The following is an 18,062-nucleotide window of genomic DNA, read 5'->3' on the forward strand; positions in this document are numbered from 1 at the left end:
TAGATTTCATTCTATCAGCCAATACTACTTCAAAATTCTTAGAAATATGGTTTGGTTTGATCCGTTTTGTTAGATTTCACATGTCGCCTATGTTATATCCAAGGTAGATAAAACACACAGCTACAAGTTTGTTATGGTACGGATTATACAATGTGAGAAATATATAGATGTACTTCAAGATTCTCCTCTAGCTCATTAACCTCAAGCAGTTAACTGCTGGCATCTGCTTCCCTGGTAACTGGTCCATGTAACAGATACATTATCCTTTTTCACCAGAACTTCAAATGGCTTACACGAATATGGATTTCACAAAGTGATAAGGTGGAAGGGCGTAGCTGGTTTGATTACCATTTCATGAGGGAAAAAAATGCAAAATACTTGACATTGACAAAGGGCCGAGCAAAATACTCGTAGGGGGAAAACGGAACCTGGCATCTGTGTTAGTAGTAGAGATATGTACCAATTAAGAGATCGCTTTACATGACTAAGAACCAAGAGAGGGTAATTTGTCAAAGCCCATATTTTAGAGCTGTAAATTATATGACCATGGAATTCATCATCCTTAGTACTACAAAATAAACCATTAACATTAGACATCTCTAAAATTTATGAAGCATTCAACTGGTATACAAATCTTAATAAGCCAATTGCACGGGAAAACTAAGATGCACGTCTTCCGTTCTAATTTAATTTAATTAACGTCGGACACCATGTACCTGCATGCTAGCATCTCCACCACTCGAACGGAGGGAGTGCCATGTTAAAATAAAGGCTGACACAATAATATGCAATGAGGGAAATGTTCTTATCATAGATTTAATTCTATTACAATACATAAGAAAATATTGTACATTTCTCTACTATATAAAAAGGAGGAACTTCCTCCGTTTTCTGCCATTTTGGTCGTCACTTTGGTCGTCCGTCCACCCAACCAAAACAGGGAAAGTCAAGCAGTCTCACGTTCCATGCAAGGAAATATCAATCAGCCAAAACGTGTACGGAAACCAATCAGACCAACCAAATCATCTCCCCCCTCACGTACAAGGAAATATCAATCAGTGAAATGGACAACCAAATCATCTCCCCCTCACGTACAAGGAAAAAATCAGCCAAAACGTATATGGAAATCAATCAGACCAACGAAATCACCTCCCCCTCACGCTGCCGTCTCTTCTCACCATCACGTTGTCGTCTTTACTCCGACGCCTGCCGTCCGGCAACCACCTCGCTGCCTCGTGGTCTGACATCTCTTCTTTGACGCCTGCCTTCTGGCAACCAGCTCGCCGCCCCGTGGTCTGCCGTATCTTCGCCGACGACTGCAATCTCTCCATCGACCTTGCTGGTTGCCAACGCCGACGCCCCGTGGTCTGCCTCATTGGTCTACCGCCTCGCCGACGCCCCGTGGTCTGCCTCATTGGTCTGCCGCCTCGCCGACGCCCCGTGGTCTGCCTCATTGGTCTACCGCCTCGCCGACGCCCTCTTCTTTGACGCTCAGACATCGCATCAGTTTCTTACTTCTTCTGGCATACAATTTACAAAGATCATTAGATCACTCACGTTGGGGCAATGAATGCACAAATGTCATAGAGGTCACTCAGTTTATCTACATTTCTAGAATTGAGCTTTATGGATAGGCTAACATGTTGCCATTGATATATGCACGAAAATGCCTGAGGCCTGATTGCATGACGATCAGCAGCCATCAATAAGTTTAGAAGATGCAAGCCTCTCGATACTTGATGTATTCTACCAGTTTATGGATAGGCTGCAAGCATACATAAACTGAATTGTGCCTTGGGGTGGTGTACTGACACAAACCTTGGCTTTGGACATGACATAGTCTATATCCTGATATGTCCTCATGTCATTCCAGATCCTATCGAACTCATAAAGGTCACACGCCAGTACTTCCGTGCTTTTTTATCAGGACACCTGCACATGTAGATCAATAAGTTAGTGGTGTTGCAATCAAAGGCTGGAAAGATGGCGTTTTTCTTTAGCGTCGCATCACACCATGTGGGTTGCCAATCAATAATGACAGGTTAGAATCCATGTAGTTATTACTGATTTTCAAGATCTTGTCTACAATTTCGCTAACAATAATGTATGCTTTCTATATAGCCTCATGTCAGGATTTTTGGTGCTATCATATATGCGGTGGTGGAATGGCCAAGAAGTCCCAGCAAATGTCAAGGTGGGTACTAAATTTTGGTGCTAACATATTATGAACTGTAAATTTGAACTCTTGGGCAGTATTGACGTATAATTCATGTGTAGGTTGGTTACACTCTGCGGAACAAAGCGGTGATACACATGCTGTCCTACATGGACAACGAGTGTGAAGCCAACATCCCACAACATGTTAAAGATTTAGTCAAAATGCTTGGGTCAGATTTTTTTCTTTGAAAAGTTGTTGTTTCGGTATTTTGAACACTCCCAGTTTGTGGATTTATAGTCTACTCTTGTAAAAGACCTTAGCGGTTTTCGTTTGAATGCTGGATAATGCTATGAGCAGATTTTATATAAGTTGATGGCGCACCAAGTATTTATTGCCTTTGGACAGGTTAAAAAAATATTATTGATATCCACTCTCAGATATCAGTAACAATGCATTCTTACAATGCAGAAAGAAGTGTGCATGCACATCTTGAATTACACCGAGAGGGACAAAGGGCCGGTGTACCTGCCAGCTTTGTTGCTCACTTGAGTTACTCTAGATTGTGTGTCCAGTAATGCCTTCACAATTTCATGTGATGCTGGTCCAGAATTTCATTTTGCCAAGTTACGTGCTCTCTGGATGAATTTTCTCTATGGAATACTCCTTCCGTAATAGCCAATACCCTGAAAAAATTTCATAGAAAATCTCTGAAATATTTTCCTTAGGTATTAACGAAAGACTAAGCGTCCATAGGTGTGGAGAATCACTAATACGAGGTGATTTGATGTTTGTTCACTATTACATGATGCGGTGTTGTAATTACATTGCTTATGTTTTTACTTAATCTCTACTACTTAAAATTTAGCTATACAAAATGTCTTATATTATTGGACAGGTTTCAATTATACAGCTGCGCAAATAGGCCAAAGACAACTATCACCTTTGATTCCACCTTAGATGGTTGGTCTTTGTCTAACCAAAAACTGAAAGGGTCATCATCTGATTCCACCAAAATCGGTTGGTCTTTTCTCAACAGCTATACCCTTGACCCAATATTTTAAATCTGTAAATTGGTGGACTGATCCAAGAATCCACCTACTTATCTGACCATCAACTCCTCCAGCTGCTCAAGAATAATACATCCTTGCGCCTAAAACAAAACAAGTACAACAAGAGTTCAGAACCATGCAGCAAAGAAAACACCAATGGCTATATAGAGGAAGTATAAAGCATGTTGTAGAGCCAACAAAAAAAGGGAATTTGTCAAACACAGACAAATAATCCGCTAGAGACAAAAGCTAAGAGAGGAAGAGATCAAACTAAGTGAGGAAAATATACAATTGAGAATTGAGAATTCCATTTCTTTTCTGTACATAGAATGTCCATTACATAATTTTATCATGTCTAAGCATATATATAAATACTTGTTGCACACTTATATGTGAAAGAAAGGATTCACCTATGTTATAAAACAGGAAGGCTTTTCTGAATATATGCAATTGCTCTCCATATAATTTTGTCCTCTCCAACTCCTCAACAGCTATAGCCTACAAACGGAAATTGAGCTTGTAAATTTTATAACCTAGAAATAAATATTGAACAGACGCGAACCGAGCAGTGTGGGGCACGACAAAATACCAGTGACAGTCGCAGGCGAGGTGGGCATGGGCGTCGATCATCAAATCCGGGAGCATGCCGTACTTGGGCCGCTCGAGGAGGCTCGCAGCTGCGGATTCGAGGAAGACCAGGTCTGAGCCTCTGCCTCCGCCGACGGGAATGAAGGAGAGCCGAAGAGGAGAGGGTTCATGACGCAGTCGATGTCCTCCTCCAGCCTCAGCTTCAGCACACTCGCTGCCTCCACGGGGGTCAATGAGGGGCCTCGGAGCAGCATGCTAGCTGGGGTCGCCGGGGGCCACCGATGAGCTGGGCGGAGCGAGCCAACATGTCCCCACCTGGCCGATTGCGGCGATGAGCGGAACATCCATGGCGCCGCACTGTATTTCCTGGGCCAGCTAACGCGACGAACCGGACAGCCTCAGTCGCCTCCACATCTTGGAGCTGGAAGAAGGGGTGGCCGGCGGTGCGGTCGATTCGCCGTGGAAGACGAAGGCCCGGACGGTGGCAGGGTGCACGGCAGCCCGGCCTCACTCGCCGCCACGGCGCGGACAGTGGCAGGGCGCACGCGGCGGCCCGACCTCAGTCTCTGCCCACGGGGCAGACTTCTGACGGAGGTGTGGTTAGAAATGACATCAAGAACAGTGAATTCCCAAGAATAGGCGGGTACACCACTCCTTCATTTTCCTGTACACAAAACAGAGGAAATAAGAATGAAGGCTTGCTAATGTTGACAACAGATATTCGAACTTTATACTCTGAAACAAGATACTGAAGACAAGATTGGAGTAATGCATGCCCATACTCTATAATGTAAGCTCTGTATAAATTAATTTCATGTTCTGATCGTAACTGTCATTCCCAGCAGGACATTTCTGATTTCTCCATTCAAATTACTCTACGAGTACGTGACAATGAACACTAATGGGCAGCAGCAATAAGACTATTGCAGATAAAACATGATGCATTACAGAAGGAGGGATGATAGCTCAATTTCAGAAAAGTACAGAAGCAGTGTCATCCTTTGATTAATGTTGTACGGAGTACGTACCTTTGATTAGAAGCAAAGCGCCTGGAGCACCGAGCATGGTTACGATTGGAGCTCCGCATCAATCTGGCATGCTTGGAGATGGGAGCCGCTGCTACCTGTCGCCCCAGGTGTCCCACTACGTCGCGCTGAACCACCACCACCTCGTCCAACCGCCGCTCTCGTGGGCGGAGCTGCCGCATCCGCTGGAGGCGCTGCCGCAGGGCCTGCAGCTGGTCAGCGAGCCGCAACTGGACGGGGCCGTCTCCTGGGGCCGCGCCAACTTCAAGCACAACAACCTCTCCAGCTTCGTCAGGCAGCTCAACAGCAATACAGTAGGAAGAGACGGGCGCGGGAGACGGCGCCGACGCTAGCTGTGGGCGACGGCTTTGGCCGAGATCTGGGACGAGGTCTTCTCCGGCTACAATTTGAGCTCCGCACCACCACCACCACCACAATTGGAGCTCGGCCCTCACCTCTGCTCCAAAAATCGACCACCGCCGGTGCAGATCCGGTCGTGGGAGGAGGAAAAATACGACCTTTCAACTCGACCTTGATGCGGCACTTCTGTTGGAGAGAGCGGAAGAGGCGACGAAGCTTGAGGAAGAGTGCGGCGACGCACGCGGGCGCCGGCGACGCGGGTGGGGGCCAGCGACGCGGACGGGCGCCGGCGAGGGAGGTGAGAGACGGGGAGAGGGGGATGCGGGCGAGAGGTTGAGAGTGGGAGCGAGTGGCGACGACGGGGCCTGTCGGTGCAGGGGTAGAAAAGGAAACTCGTAAAATTAGATATAGCACAAAAATATTTGACCGTGAATCCGCCGACGTCTTATAATTCTGCAGAGTAGATATCAGTTTGAGACGAAGCAAAGTCAGAACCAGATTTGTCTGCCCGTTAGAGGACCCAGATTCGGCAGCGTATCTATCCAGAGCAAAGATACACACACTTGACGAGAGAGAGGGGCAGTCTGTGTGTATTTGCATCTTGTCGTAAGGGTACTCTGTGTGTATTTGTGTTTTAAAATCATAATTTAAAACCATTAAAACTTCTTGATAATTTGTGAAATAAAAATTTATCATAAAAATATCATGAAATTCTAGACAATAAGTATTTTGTCTAACATTTCTGGGTAGATACATCTCACTCGCTATAATGACTACTTAAAAGTGAGTTTACTCGACTCGACATCAACGTTGCTAGACTCCAGCATGTGAAGGAGCGAACTACAAATGCAACACAATGGAGGTTTTAATTCTAACGAAAATCACGCGCCTAAAAATCAAGGCTGCGACCAAATTGCTTACCCAAATTCATCAGGCGCGGGCCACCGTCGAAGATAGTAACATAGCGGTGGGACTTAGAGGAATCGCACGGCGGAGGGCGCGGTGGGATGGCTGCATTCCGTTTCTGCTTTGCCGCCGCGGCGGGCCCTCCTGCCTTTGATTTCTGTAGCACCCGGGCAGCCTTGGCCATTCACGGGATAAGTTGACGCATTATGTTTGTTTGTCTAAAAGAAAGAAAAAAATTAAAAGTTAGCTTTCAATAACCAGTCACGGTGAATCTAAAAAAGTTAGCATTACAAAAAATGTTCATATTGTCCAACAATTGTTCACGGACATCCAAAAAAATGATCATTATTTTACAAAAATGTTTTATGTCCGAAAAAGGTTCACCAATTCCAAAAACAAGTTCATGCATTTTAAGAAATGCATGTGTGTTGTAAATTATATATGTGCATTGAGAAATAAAATTTAAAGACCCGTGGCAACGCACGGGCATTTGTACTAGTTATTTACAGAAAACAAAAGGTACAATAAATATATTGAGAAACCAGTAAACATATAAAAACACATAAGCAAGGTGACTTGGACTAAGTGTCCTCATGGAGGGCCGGACGATTGCCTAACAACACCCAAAAACATGATATTTTTAGGCCGGACATGAATACATACCATAAATGATACTTACTATGTTCCAGGTAGAGGATCATAATATTTGTCGAACTATAAGCCATGGCTGACCAGAAAGATTCTTGACTGAAGTAGATATTTGCAAACCTTTAGATAATTCTGAACAAAAAATGATAACCCAGTTTTGTTGTCCTAATTAAATGATGCAAGTGTATTTCCCAGTTTTCTTCTAGCATTTTGAAACAGAATGCAGGTACAAATATATGCTAGCACATGAGACAGGTTGGTTACTAAATGTGATACTTGCAAGAAAATGATCCATGTACTAAGTGGCACATCCAAGTATGCAACAATACAGGTTCCCACAGACCACAACCAAGAATGTGGCATGTGCTAAATGCACCAGAAATCATGTGCTAAATGGATCGGAAACTCTACATGTGTTGATATGATCACACTAAGCAATGTTAACCTTCAATTACAAATTTAATAGCGTCCCCAAATATTTTACTTCACAGTAGTTGCAAACAAACAATGAACTTCTACATGTTGCATCAAATGCAGTTAAAATGCATATTACAGCGATCAATATGTTATATATATTTAATTAATTAGGCTCTTCTATAAACTATGGAAGAGTACACAAGATGTCGATGACAATATAAAAAGGCCCCCTTTTATTTGAAAGCATGTAATAAAGAAATAGGGAATCCTCCACTCATTGTGTTTCATTTGGGCAGAATTATTGTTACACCTCAAGAATAAATCTTAGTGTCAACATAAGGTTAGTGCCAACGAAGAAACCTACTGTTGGATATGCATCAGTGACTTGCTATGTGTTGCAGTAAAAGCTATCATGTTGAACTTTGGAAATGCGGTAATGATAGATAGAACACTACATTTATAGGCCACTGATGTTTTCATCAATTTATAAGGACTAAATAAAAGCTGAAAGAGGACTTTGACAGGCAGCTAGCATTACCCTAAAGAAGGATATACTGAATTCTATTTTGTCAGTTTAAACTACCAAATTGGATCAAACGATTTAGCTGAGTGAGTAATACCAGCACTATATATCTCACCTCATCATATGTTATCAAATGATCCTTGATAAATGGACACAAGAATGGCAAACTTCTGCCACTCAAGAACCGGTAGTGCAGCCTCAGACCCTGGTTCGTCGGTGTCGGTGCACAGAGGGACAGGCGCGTGTGACGCACAGAGGGTAGGTTGCCGCGGTAACATCTGTCCTCTCCAAAATGAATCCCAATGGCACATAAAGTAACGGTGGCGAGTCCTGGCACAGAACACGGCGTAAAGGTGGTGAGTCCATGCACGGCGCCTCTACAACACGCTAGGATGAAGGCAGACGGTAGCGCTAGGACGAAGGAGGGCCAGAGATTGCGCTATCTTTCAAAGAATTAGAAAAACCTTTACTACTTAGAATGTTGGTGCAGACAAGCCGATAGGTGTAAAATATCCACAAACATCATAGCACTTTGACAAACATCAATGACATAACAGAGCAAACAATATCTACATAATGTAGGATATAACAAGCCATCAGTTTACCTTCCAAGAGGGCATCACGCACTTGCTCTTCAGAGACGCCCAATGCGTCCAGCACCACACCAATGCCACAACACCTCAGAGCATGTGATTGTTGTCTCATGGTTCTAATCTTGTAAACAAAACTCTCTTTCTATCTTAACAAGGAAGACGCGCAATTCTCTTCGTGCTCTTGAAAAAAAAACACCTCAGAGCACCAAGCAAGCTCGACAACATTGTCAAAGCTGAAGTGAGGCAAGGGAATACAACCACATGCATGTGGCTGAGTAGTAGCCAGTTCACATCTTCTCTTCCTTCGCAAAATTTTGATTTGTTTTATTCTTAGCCCAGATCCATTCAGGTATTGTCGGATTGACCCCAATTTGGTTGTTTCTGCAGTCAAAACAAGTTGTTCAAGTTAATGATTACATCGTATATTAATGATTATGGATAATTATATATTGCAGTGGTGAGTGCTGACAAGCTTTGGCTTCCAACAATTAACATAGTTCTACATGTAAATGGTTTTCATGAAACTAACCGTAAGAAAATGAAATCTGTAATTGGTTGCTTGATTTTTTCAAGAGCAGACAAACCTCTGTGTGGTTAAGATCATGAGGCCATGATGTCAGTGACAATATAAATTTAAGTAGAACATCAGTGATCTAAAAATAAGTTTACCTGATTGAGAAAACATGAGCAACAAATATGCAGAATTATTGAACCGGTCTGCACCAGCACCCATCACAAAACTAATATGCATTCTGTTCGCATAACAAGAGCATACAGATAAATAATATTAGCAAGTGTACTAAAAGATCTAGGGCCTTTTAGGAATGTTTCATCATTCTACCAAAGTATAAACTGTCAGAGATGTGGTGAAGTACTCGGTTCTATTATCTCATATGAAATTCTAATATTTTTCATGCAGTTTGCTGAACTTGAAGAGATGGAAATTAATCATATAGATTCAACCTGTTTCACTTGGATTTCAGTTAGGAGTAATTGGTAAGCTGTTTTTTCAATAGCGGGAAGATGATAGTTTTGACTTGGATTTCAGTAGGAATTATTGGTAAGCTTTATGCGCAACATCGGGAAGATGTTGCCACAATTTTTGCGTCAACAACTCTTGATCAAGTTTCTTTCATGCAAATAAGAATATGCCAAAGGCAATCTGAATGTCCCCCACTTTCTCGGTTGTTCTTTCATTTGGTACCATCATCTTTTGACATTGTGGTGGGCAACCTTCCTAGATATGACCAAGTTAAAAACTATCAGTCACTAATGTAGACTCATTTTGAGGTGCATTATTAGTGAATGAACCTGATTATTTTCACCAATATTTTATCACATAGTTGTATACCCTTTTCTTCCTCTAGCAGCACAATTAAAATTTTATTTTACCCATGACTTAGTGAATGAATCTGATTATTTTCGGCAATATTTTATCACATAATTGTATACCCTTTTCTGCCTTTAACAGCACAATTAAAATATTATTTTACCCATGACACATCCCCTTGATCAGGAACCTATTTCTCAAATAATGAGATGCATGCAAGTTTTGATGAGGAAGAGGAGAACTGATCCTGTTGGAGGCGGAGGACTTGTCTTCCTTAGAGATGACCCCGCGTCGCGCACGGGCATCTCAGAATATGGCGAACACGGCGTCAGTCTGGTCAAGTCATGGACAACTCCACTTGGTGCGACATGCACTCCCCGATTTTGCGATGTGGCATGTATGCTGTTAGCCTGTTGTAGCTCCCCAGATCCGTGAGAGGCAGCGAAGGCCCTAGGTGCAGACGTCCCAGTTCTGGCAACCGTCATCATCGTACAGAATATGGGGCGGGAGATGGTCGTGACGCAGATGCCAAGGGGACGCTGCGGTCGAGGCAGCGGCTCGCGAGGAGGAGATCGATGGAGTCCTTCCTGTGGTCCATGGCGACGTCGATCCAGAGGAGCCGCCGTATACGGCCTCCAACAGCAACACACTCACCTTCCGGTACAGCTTCAAGAGGAGGAACCGCGAGACGAGGCTTCAGTTCCTCCCGCCGGAGGAAGTAGGTGGTGCCAGCCGCCGGAGATTGGCCGAGTGGCGGCAGGGAAACCCTAGAGCTAGAGGCAACTCTGTTTTGGTGTTGCGCTCGCTGGGTGAGGGAGAAAAGAAAGATAACCGAGTCGAGCTGCTAAATGAAATTGGGCCAGGCCCATAAGGGGGCGACGGAAGAAGTGAGAGGACGACGTACCATGGCCGATGATTGATGACGGAACACTCCCGTTCTTTTTAAGTAGTACAGATCTAATCTATATCTATACCTAATAATAAAGGAGCTAAGGTTTCTGCCAAAATTTTCGTCCAACTTTTTTTTAGACGATTTTACCCTCCCACTAAAATACATAATACGGCCAGATGCCATGTACCGGTTCGCTCCTCCCCTTCTTCTCCCGTCCATCGTCTAAACTTGGAATTCCTTTCCTTGAGTTCGTACCCAAACACGATTGCTATCGATCACGATAGATTTCCGTTCAATCTCTTACTTTCTCTTCACGAAAATCCACCTATATATAGCTCCTCTATTCCGCGTGCGCTTCCCACGAAAAACCTAGAAAATTCCCCACCAATTCAACCGCATAAATTCGCCGGATTTCGCGTTGTTTCACGGCGGAGAATTAGATTGCTGAGCGCTGATTCACAGAGGGGACCCCATCAGGTGGAATTAGCCGGGGCAGGATCTTGCAGGCCGGGAGACGGAGTGGAAGCTGAGATCTCGGGTCAGGGTCTCGCGAGCCGAGATTTTCGTCCAGGCGAGGGGTTCGGCAGCCGGTGAGCTGTGCAGAAAACAGGATGCGGAACGCTCGTCAGATGTTCTCCAGGAAACAGGGCAAGGGGAAGGCGGCCAGATGTATTGAAGTTGCTGGCTGTATTTGGTTGCAGACGCCTGATTCTTCAGTCTGTCCGCGTTGGTTCCCCTGATGAATCTGTTTGGAAAAAGTCAATGTCCGTGTTCTTTGCCCAGAGCAGGCAAGTATACATATCTTAAATCCATTGCTTTCGTTATTATGTCTACTTTGGAGCTTAGAGAGAGAGGCTGTTGTGTAGAAGGTACGGGTGGGTCAGATTTGATGTGATTAACTAATTCAAAAAATGTGTTAGATTTTATTTAGATTAATTTTGCATGTGGGATTTTGTTGAAATTTGGATATAGGCGCACACGGCATGCTCCTGGCCAAGCACCTCTGCCTCCGGAAAGCTGTCGCTGTGCCGACTACCAAGAGTTCGCCCGCGGGATGAGATTGACAACGAGGAGATCCTCAAAGCTGACATGTGCTCTAGCGGCGCCCGGTATGATCGACCTGGCGCAGGACTCACCATCTTTCTCTTGCTGGCGGGGCAATAGATAAAGACTGCCGCACAGGAGCTGCTGGAGTAGATGCTCACCGAAGACGACGACGAGCCATTGTTGGCCTTTGACGCCGAGGCACTGGCGATGCCATGAAGTCTCTGTTCAAGGATTGCATCGCATATTTACTTCCTAAATTCCTGGAGACAGTCGCGTTCTGCAACATCGTCTTCTTACCAGAGAAACAGTGCCATGTTGTACATGTTTGGATCGGATTTGCTGGGATAATTATGCCTGATCAAGCTAATTATAGCAATAATGACAACCATAATAGTGGTGACGACAATAATAATGATGATGCATTTGTTCCATCGTTGAGAATGCTTTTACGAAATTGTTGTACCATCCAATTTTTCTAGGCTCTAGATTCTGAAATATATGTTCATCTGTATTTTGTAATTGAATGGGTCAACAGATTGGGCTGGTGCTAAGTGTTCGATATGGAACCAAATAAACATCTTTTCTAGTGACTGCTATATAAAGGCTGCTAGCAGAAGGTGACTAGAAAAAATGTAGATCGTCGCACGTATGGAGTTAGTAATGTTGCCGTGACACAAGTGTTGATTGCGCTTCCGCACAAAAGCTTTAGTGTAAAGGAAGGGGGAGGATCTTAGTTATTTTCTGCAGCCATATTACAAACTCTCTTATTTATGTAAAACTTTAGCTTAGTCTAAAATTTTGCTAGAGAATATTTTTATTTTCTGTGTTAGTGTCAACATATTTTGCTCTTCCGCAGCAACGCGCGGGCATTTTCCTATACCTACTAATAAAGGAAGTAAGGTTTCTCCCCTAAATTTTCGTCCGTTTTTTATTTGCCTCTATTTTTCGAATAAATTTACAGGTGATGCCACCGTGAAGTAACATAACGTTTCGATTACCGACCAATATTGGGAAAAATCTCTGGCGTATTTTTAAAGGACGCGCTGACGTTCGTCGTCCGTCCCGCTGCAAAGGGCCGCACATACATCAATCATCAATCAATGGGCCGCCGGCCATGTCCGTTCCATCAATCAAGGTTGCCACACGCCCACACGCAAGAATATGTTGTTCTCAATAGTCCCACCTCGCTCTATTATAACAAATTTGGCCAGTATATATATGTTAACTTCTCTAAAATCAACAAGCTGGGTCAGTAAGATTGGATTAGAAACGAATTAAGGCAGTGGGCAGCCACAGAAGCGAAGGGCGGCGAGAGATGGAATAATACAACAGATACGAAATCAGACGGAGCGCCGGCAGCGCCTGAACCAGGGGCGGAGAGAAGGCCCAAGCGATGAAGGGGGACGCACGGAGGTGCTTGAGAAAAGGAGGAGGTAGGAGGAGCTGACGCCCGACGGGATTTTGCGAGCCGCCATTAATCTCAAGGATGATGGGGGGAGCCTATTTCCCACCAGATCCGCGAGACCATGTCAAATCCGCCACGCCGCTGTGTCATGGGATTTTCGGAAGCTGCTCCCTTGGGTCAGGAAAATAATGGAGGAGATAGGTAATTATGAAGAGGATATGATCGGTGGCAAAAAATTCAGCCATTATTGCAACATTTGGTTTTGGAGTTCTGCACTTATATAAACCCCAAACCCCAAATCCGTATCCTAAACCCCAAACAGCGGATTTAGGATTCGCACACAGTTCAAATATACCGCCATATAAAGCTGTAAATTAAAAAAAAAGCACGCACACGAGGGAAGAACAGTTCGATAGGAGAGTTCATGCTTGCATTGATTCTAAATTCAACGTACAAGTAACTACAATTTCCGTCGCCACGGTTCTACATTGCAACAAAATCAGCTCTGGGATACTCACCGGAGCCCTGTGCCGTGGCGGCGGCGCGTCAGCTCCTCACTCCTTGTCGCTGACAAGGTCGACAAACAGGGCGCTCCTGCTCGACGGTGATGTGCCTCCATTCGGCAGCCTTGTCCGTGTCCTGCTGGCTGGGGCGCGTGACGAGGCCGACAACGGTGTCGAGCTCACGCTCCGCGACGAAGTCGCCCGGCGCGAGGCCCGTTCACGCCGAGCTGCGGGAGGACGAGCTTGAACTGCTCGTCGTCGAGGTACTTGCCCGGGGCGAAGTGAGGGAGGTGCGGCGGCTCCGGCTCCGGCTCGGCGTCAACCTCCATCTTCACCACCAACGCCGTTGGCGGGCGCGGGCGGGAGCTCAACCCCGAGGACAACGAGGCCGCGGAAGGGGAGGACGCACGTCCGCGGCGGTACCGCTCCGACTCGCGCTTGGCGAAGGCGGGTGGTGCCGCGATGTCGTAGTTGCGGTAGCGGTAGCTACCACGGATGCGTTCCGCGTCGGAGCGCAGCTTCTCCTCCTCCATCTTCTCCCTATCGCCGGCTGAGCTCTCGCCGCGCTTGGTGGAGCTCCCACGGCGGCCAATCTGGCCGCCCCCGCACCCACTTCGACCCTTCCCCGCCACCATCTTCGCCGGACGGAACACGGGGTGCTCGATCTACGCTGGATCTACGGTCGATTGCTCGCCGCCGGCGCGTCGATTTGACGTCGGCGGGAGGCGGAGAGGCGGAGGAGCGGATGGCGTTTGGCCCCCATCCGCCTCGCCGACCGTCATATATGCGGGCAATTCGCGGGTTTGGGTTGCGGCCTGGATCCGTTTTCCAGGCCAGACCGCCGATGCGGGGTCTGGTCTGGCCCAAAAAACGTCCGAAGCCCCCATATCGGCCATGTCGATATGGGGGATCTCCTAGAGATGCTCTTATCCCGTAGACAAGAAACTTGAGCAAGCGGACATTCCTATGGCCGATCTCTGGTGTAACCACTTCTCCATTTGTAACGGGTAAAAAAAGTTTGGAAAGACTGAATTTCACCCGTTTTGTTTAGGGCTGGTAAAATCACTAAATAAAATTCAAAATCCTAGATTTGCCGGTCCAGATGGTGCCTGTCAACCGAGTACCTACAACAAACCTACCATGCTCGCCAATCATCAACATATAGCATCGCCCACCGTTCATGCTCACCCATCACCACCCTAGAGCATTCTCGTCCATCGTTCGCTACGGTGTCATAGGAGGTTACCATGCTCTAGCCCCTTTCTCTCCATGCCGCTGGTACAAGGGAGGTTATTGGGGCTCAGGTCACACGAGGGCACCCCACGTCTCATCATATCCATCGATTCATGGTAGAGTGGCTCTCGTTACAAGTTTTCACATTGACACCGTGGTAACTTATTAAGAATTTCAAAAGCCGTGGCAACGCACGGGTATGTTTCCTATCTAATAAAGGAAAGAAAGTAAAGAGCCACGGCCGGTGGCGGCGGAGAGACGAGCACCAGCAACAGTCCTCGTGAGATGGAGACTGGAGGGAAGGGGAAGGGAAGGAGTGGCGAATCGGGGCAGCAAGCGGAGCCATGGTTGGATATACAAAGTAGTAAGATGAACATCGAGGGCAAATCAGCGACGAACAGCGGGGATTCAGTCCTTATTCGATGCTTTCTCCGAGCAGATCGACAAGCTAGATGCCGAGACGAATCTACGGATTGGAGAACCCCTTGTTCATATCGTGGACCTACTCCAGATCCATAGAGATATGTTACAGGAGAAGCGGCGGAAGTGGAAGAAGTGGAGGAAGTCGATGCGTCAGAAAAAGATGAACGGCAAGGAGTTGTACTCCAGATTCAATTTCTTCTACGAGTGGTTCTGGGCGCAGCGTGCAAGGCTGGAATCGGATGTACGTTATTACAGACACGGCACCGGACCCAAATTGGTTGTCCAGGCACCGGACCCGATTTCTTCTCCAATTCCGTGCCTTCCCTACAGAGACGGACTGAGATCCGGTGCCCCGCCACAGGCAAGGCACAGAGGAACAGTTCCGTGCCCTGCTGTCTCAACCATTGGATCAAAAATGAATAGACAGGATTTGTTACTGTAGCATGACACTGTGGACAGCTGTTGCACTAGATACTGTGGATTGACACTGTAGCGAAATCCTGTAGCACATGCACTGTAGATGTCCCTGTAGCAGTGTGCCTGTTCACATTCATCTAGCCATCGGTTCTAGATCCAACAGCCAGAAAAGGAGGAAGGGCACGGTACTGTTGATCCGTGCCTTGTCTCTGGCAGGGCACTGGATCTCAGTCCACAGAGACGCCTATGAATCGGAACAGCAGTTCATGGAGTTGCGGAACAAGATCTACAAAATCAAATTAGACACCAGAAACAAATTGGGCTTAGAGGAGGAAGACAAGGAGCTGCACGAGGTGAAGATGGCAGAGGAGCACTCCAAATTGGAGATGGATAAAGTCATGGAGATGGCAGAGGTGGAGACCAGATGTGAGATAGAGGAAGGCAAGGTGATAACAGAGGCGGAGTCCAAATTGGAGGAGGGAGGCATCGAGATGGCAGGGGCGGATACCAAATTGGAGATAGTGGAAGCCAAGGAGATGGCAGCAGGGAGCAACTCAGAGTCCAAATTGGAGGAGGGAGGCATCGAGATGGCAGGGGCGGATACCAAATTGGAGATAGTGGAAGCCAAGGAGATGGCAGCAGGGAGCAACTCAGAGATAGAAGAAGAACCCGATCAGATGTTGGAGGCGCTGACGGTGCTTTCCACGGACATGGAGGATCTCTTTGCTCGCTACCGTGATGGTTGGGAGTCGTTGTGGTCCAGCAAGGTTGATCGCTTTGGTAGCTTCCTCGACACGAGTGAGTAAACGTGCACCCATGCTTATTTTCTGCTCATCTGAAATTCCTTCCTAATTCCTAGAATCCATCTTTCAAGTAAACAGTTTGTTTCCTTAGGAGCTATTTACTTTGCTTGCCAAATTAATCCTCTGGGTCTTATTCTTCTTCCATGGCTGCAGCCTCATTGAGTCCCATGCACTTTACACACTGCACATCAGGACACCTTCCACATTCTGCTGTGGTCGCCAACACCTTGCAGGTCTACTCCATCAAAGTTGAAGAAATTAATGAAGCTCTTGAATTGAAGTGGCCACTCCACGTGTATGGAGTGGTTGCCGCTCGAGATACTGTTGATCGTAACCGTAACCTCATTTTCCTTCGTCAAAGATACAACTGCCAAACCCTCACCCAAAAGGTATTGTGTTTGATTATCTCTTCAGAAGAAATTCTTGCAGTTTATCATCATTCCTTTTTTCTTGGTTTGTTGACTATAGTTCCTGGGAAATGCAGCAACCTTTTTTGCATCTGACTGGCCCGTCTCGTGCAATTGTGGCCATAGACCCTGTTAACTTCGAGATTGAACTAAAAGTAAGGGGCAGAACGGAGTCTGAAGATAGAGTGTTGATGAGTCAAGCCTTTCACTACAGTGGCAATTTATGTGGTTCAGATGCCACTCTGTCGAATGACTTATGCAAAATTGTGCTGGACTTTGAGGAACTTCAACAGACAGTTCAGGCCACTATTGTTGGCGTCCATGTTGTTAAGGGGAAGCCTTTCAAACATGGCTGCCGAGTTATCTGTGTTGCGGAGCCGCCATCCAAGCCAGTTGAGCTTCAACATAAAGTTTCCAAGCCAGTTGTGCTTCGAGATAGAATGGCCGCTACCCAGTCAGATTGCCATATTAGTCTGTCAAGGCATGTTGTTTCTGTACAATTACACGGAATGCTGAAAGTTGTCATATTTACCTACTCATCAACTGGTCATAAGGAAACAGCACGTGGTCGTGTCTTCTTCACAGCCAGAGAATGCAAAACAAGTTGGGGCAGATGTGATCTTGGCCACTCTACGGTTGAGGTTACCGTTGCTTGGTCTCGCCTTGTTCGAGACAAACTGTCCCTCTTGAGCGAGGGAGAGCTTTGATGGTGCTCAAGCCTGAACTTTACTACTACCCTTTGCCAGTTGAGTGCTTTCTAACTCTAGACTTTCGAGGGTAACGATTGATGCTTTGTGTATTGGCTATAAATTGCATCATCTGAACCTGTCGATTATTGTATGACTAGCTGTTTTTGGCATACATGGTTACGTGCTGAAGAGAATTATGTTTAGCGTGGGTTAATTGTATGAGATGATTATGTATATGTTCGTTTCTGTTGCTCAAATTTATTTTGGAACCTCTTCGCATACGATGGTTTGTGTACTATTCTCATATGATACTGCTAGTTGTGAGCCATATGTGATGAAACGATGACTCAATCCAGCAGTGCATAACTACTATACTAAACCTTAACAACTTCGATTTTTCTCCTAATTTTGGATTAATTTTTGGATTAAAGCTCAGCTGACACGTTTGTTCCCTTGTTAGATTGATCTTTGCTGATTATTTACTGGGTACAGTTTGGTACTACCTAGCGGTTTCGTTGTGAGCTTGGAATTCTTTTCCTGCACACTTTCTTCATCTTTCTTTGTTGGTGGAGCAGTGGTGGTGCCCATAGCTGTGATGCTACTGAACAGTGGCAGGCCCTTGTGGGGTGATGCTGCACAATCTGTC

At 45.8% G+C, this 18,062-nt stretch overlaps 1 protein-coding gene and 1 long non-coding RNA gene across 2 annotated transcripts; one reads left to right on the forward strand and one right to left on the reverse strand.

The window, feature by feature from the left end:
* Positions 1 to 1,984: 1,984 nt before the first annotated feature.
* LOC127342896 (uncharacterized) lies at positions 1,985 to 3,705 on the reverse strand. Its single transcript, XR_007876937.2, has 3 exons — positions 3,618 to 3,705; positions 3,099 to 3,308; positions 1,985 to 2,841 (listed from the first exon to the last, which is right to left on the reverse strand). It is a non-coding gene; the product is annotated as an uncharacterized lncRNA (long non-coding RNA).
* Positions 3,706 to 15,703: 11,998 nt separating this feature from the next.
* On the forward strand, positions 15,704 to 17,691 carry LOC127342897 (uncharacterized). The gene is made up of 3 exons (XM_051368923.2): positions 15,704 to 16,315; positions 16,474 to 16,709; positions 16,805 to 17,691. The coding sequence occupies exons 1-3, from the start codon at positions 15,784 to 15,786 to the stop codon at positions 17,432 to 17,434; spliced, it is 1,398 nt and encodes a 465-aa protein (XP_051224883.1). The 5' UTR covers positions 15,704 to 15,783; the 3' UTR covers positions 17,435 to 17,691.
* The last annotated feature ends 371 nt before the right edge of the window (positions 17,692 to 18,062 follow it).

This window comes from Lolium perenne, chromosome 3 (assembly GCF_019359855.2).
Source record: "Lolium perenne isolate Kyuss_39 chromosome 3, Kyuss_2.0, whole genome shotgun sequence".
Lineage (NCBI taxonomy): Eukaryota > Viridiplantae > Streptophyta > Magnoliopsida > Poales > Poaceae > Lolium > Lolium perenne.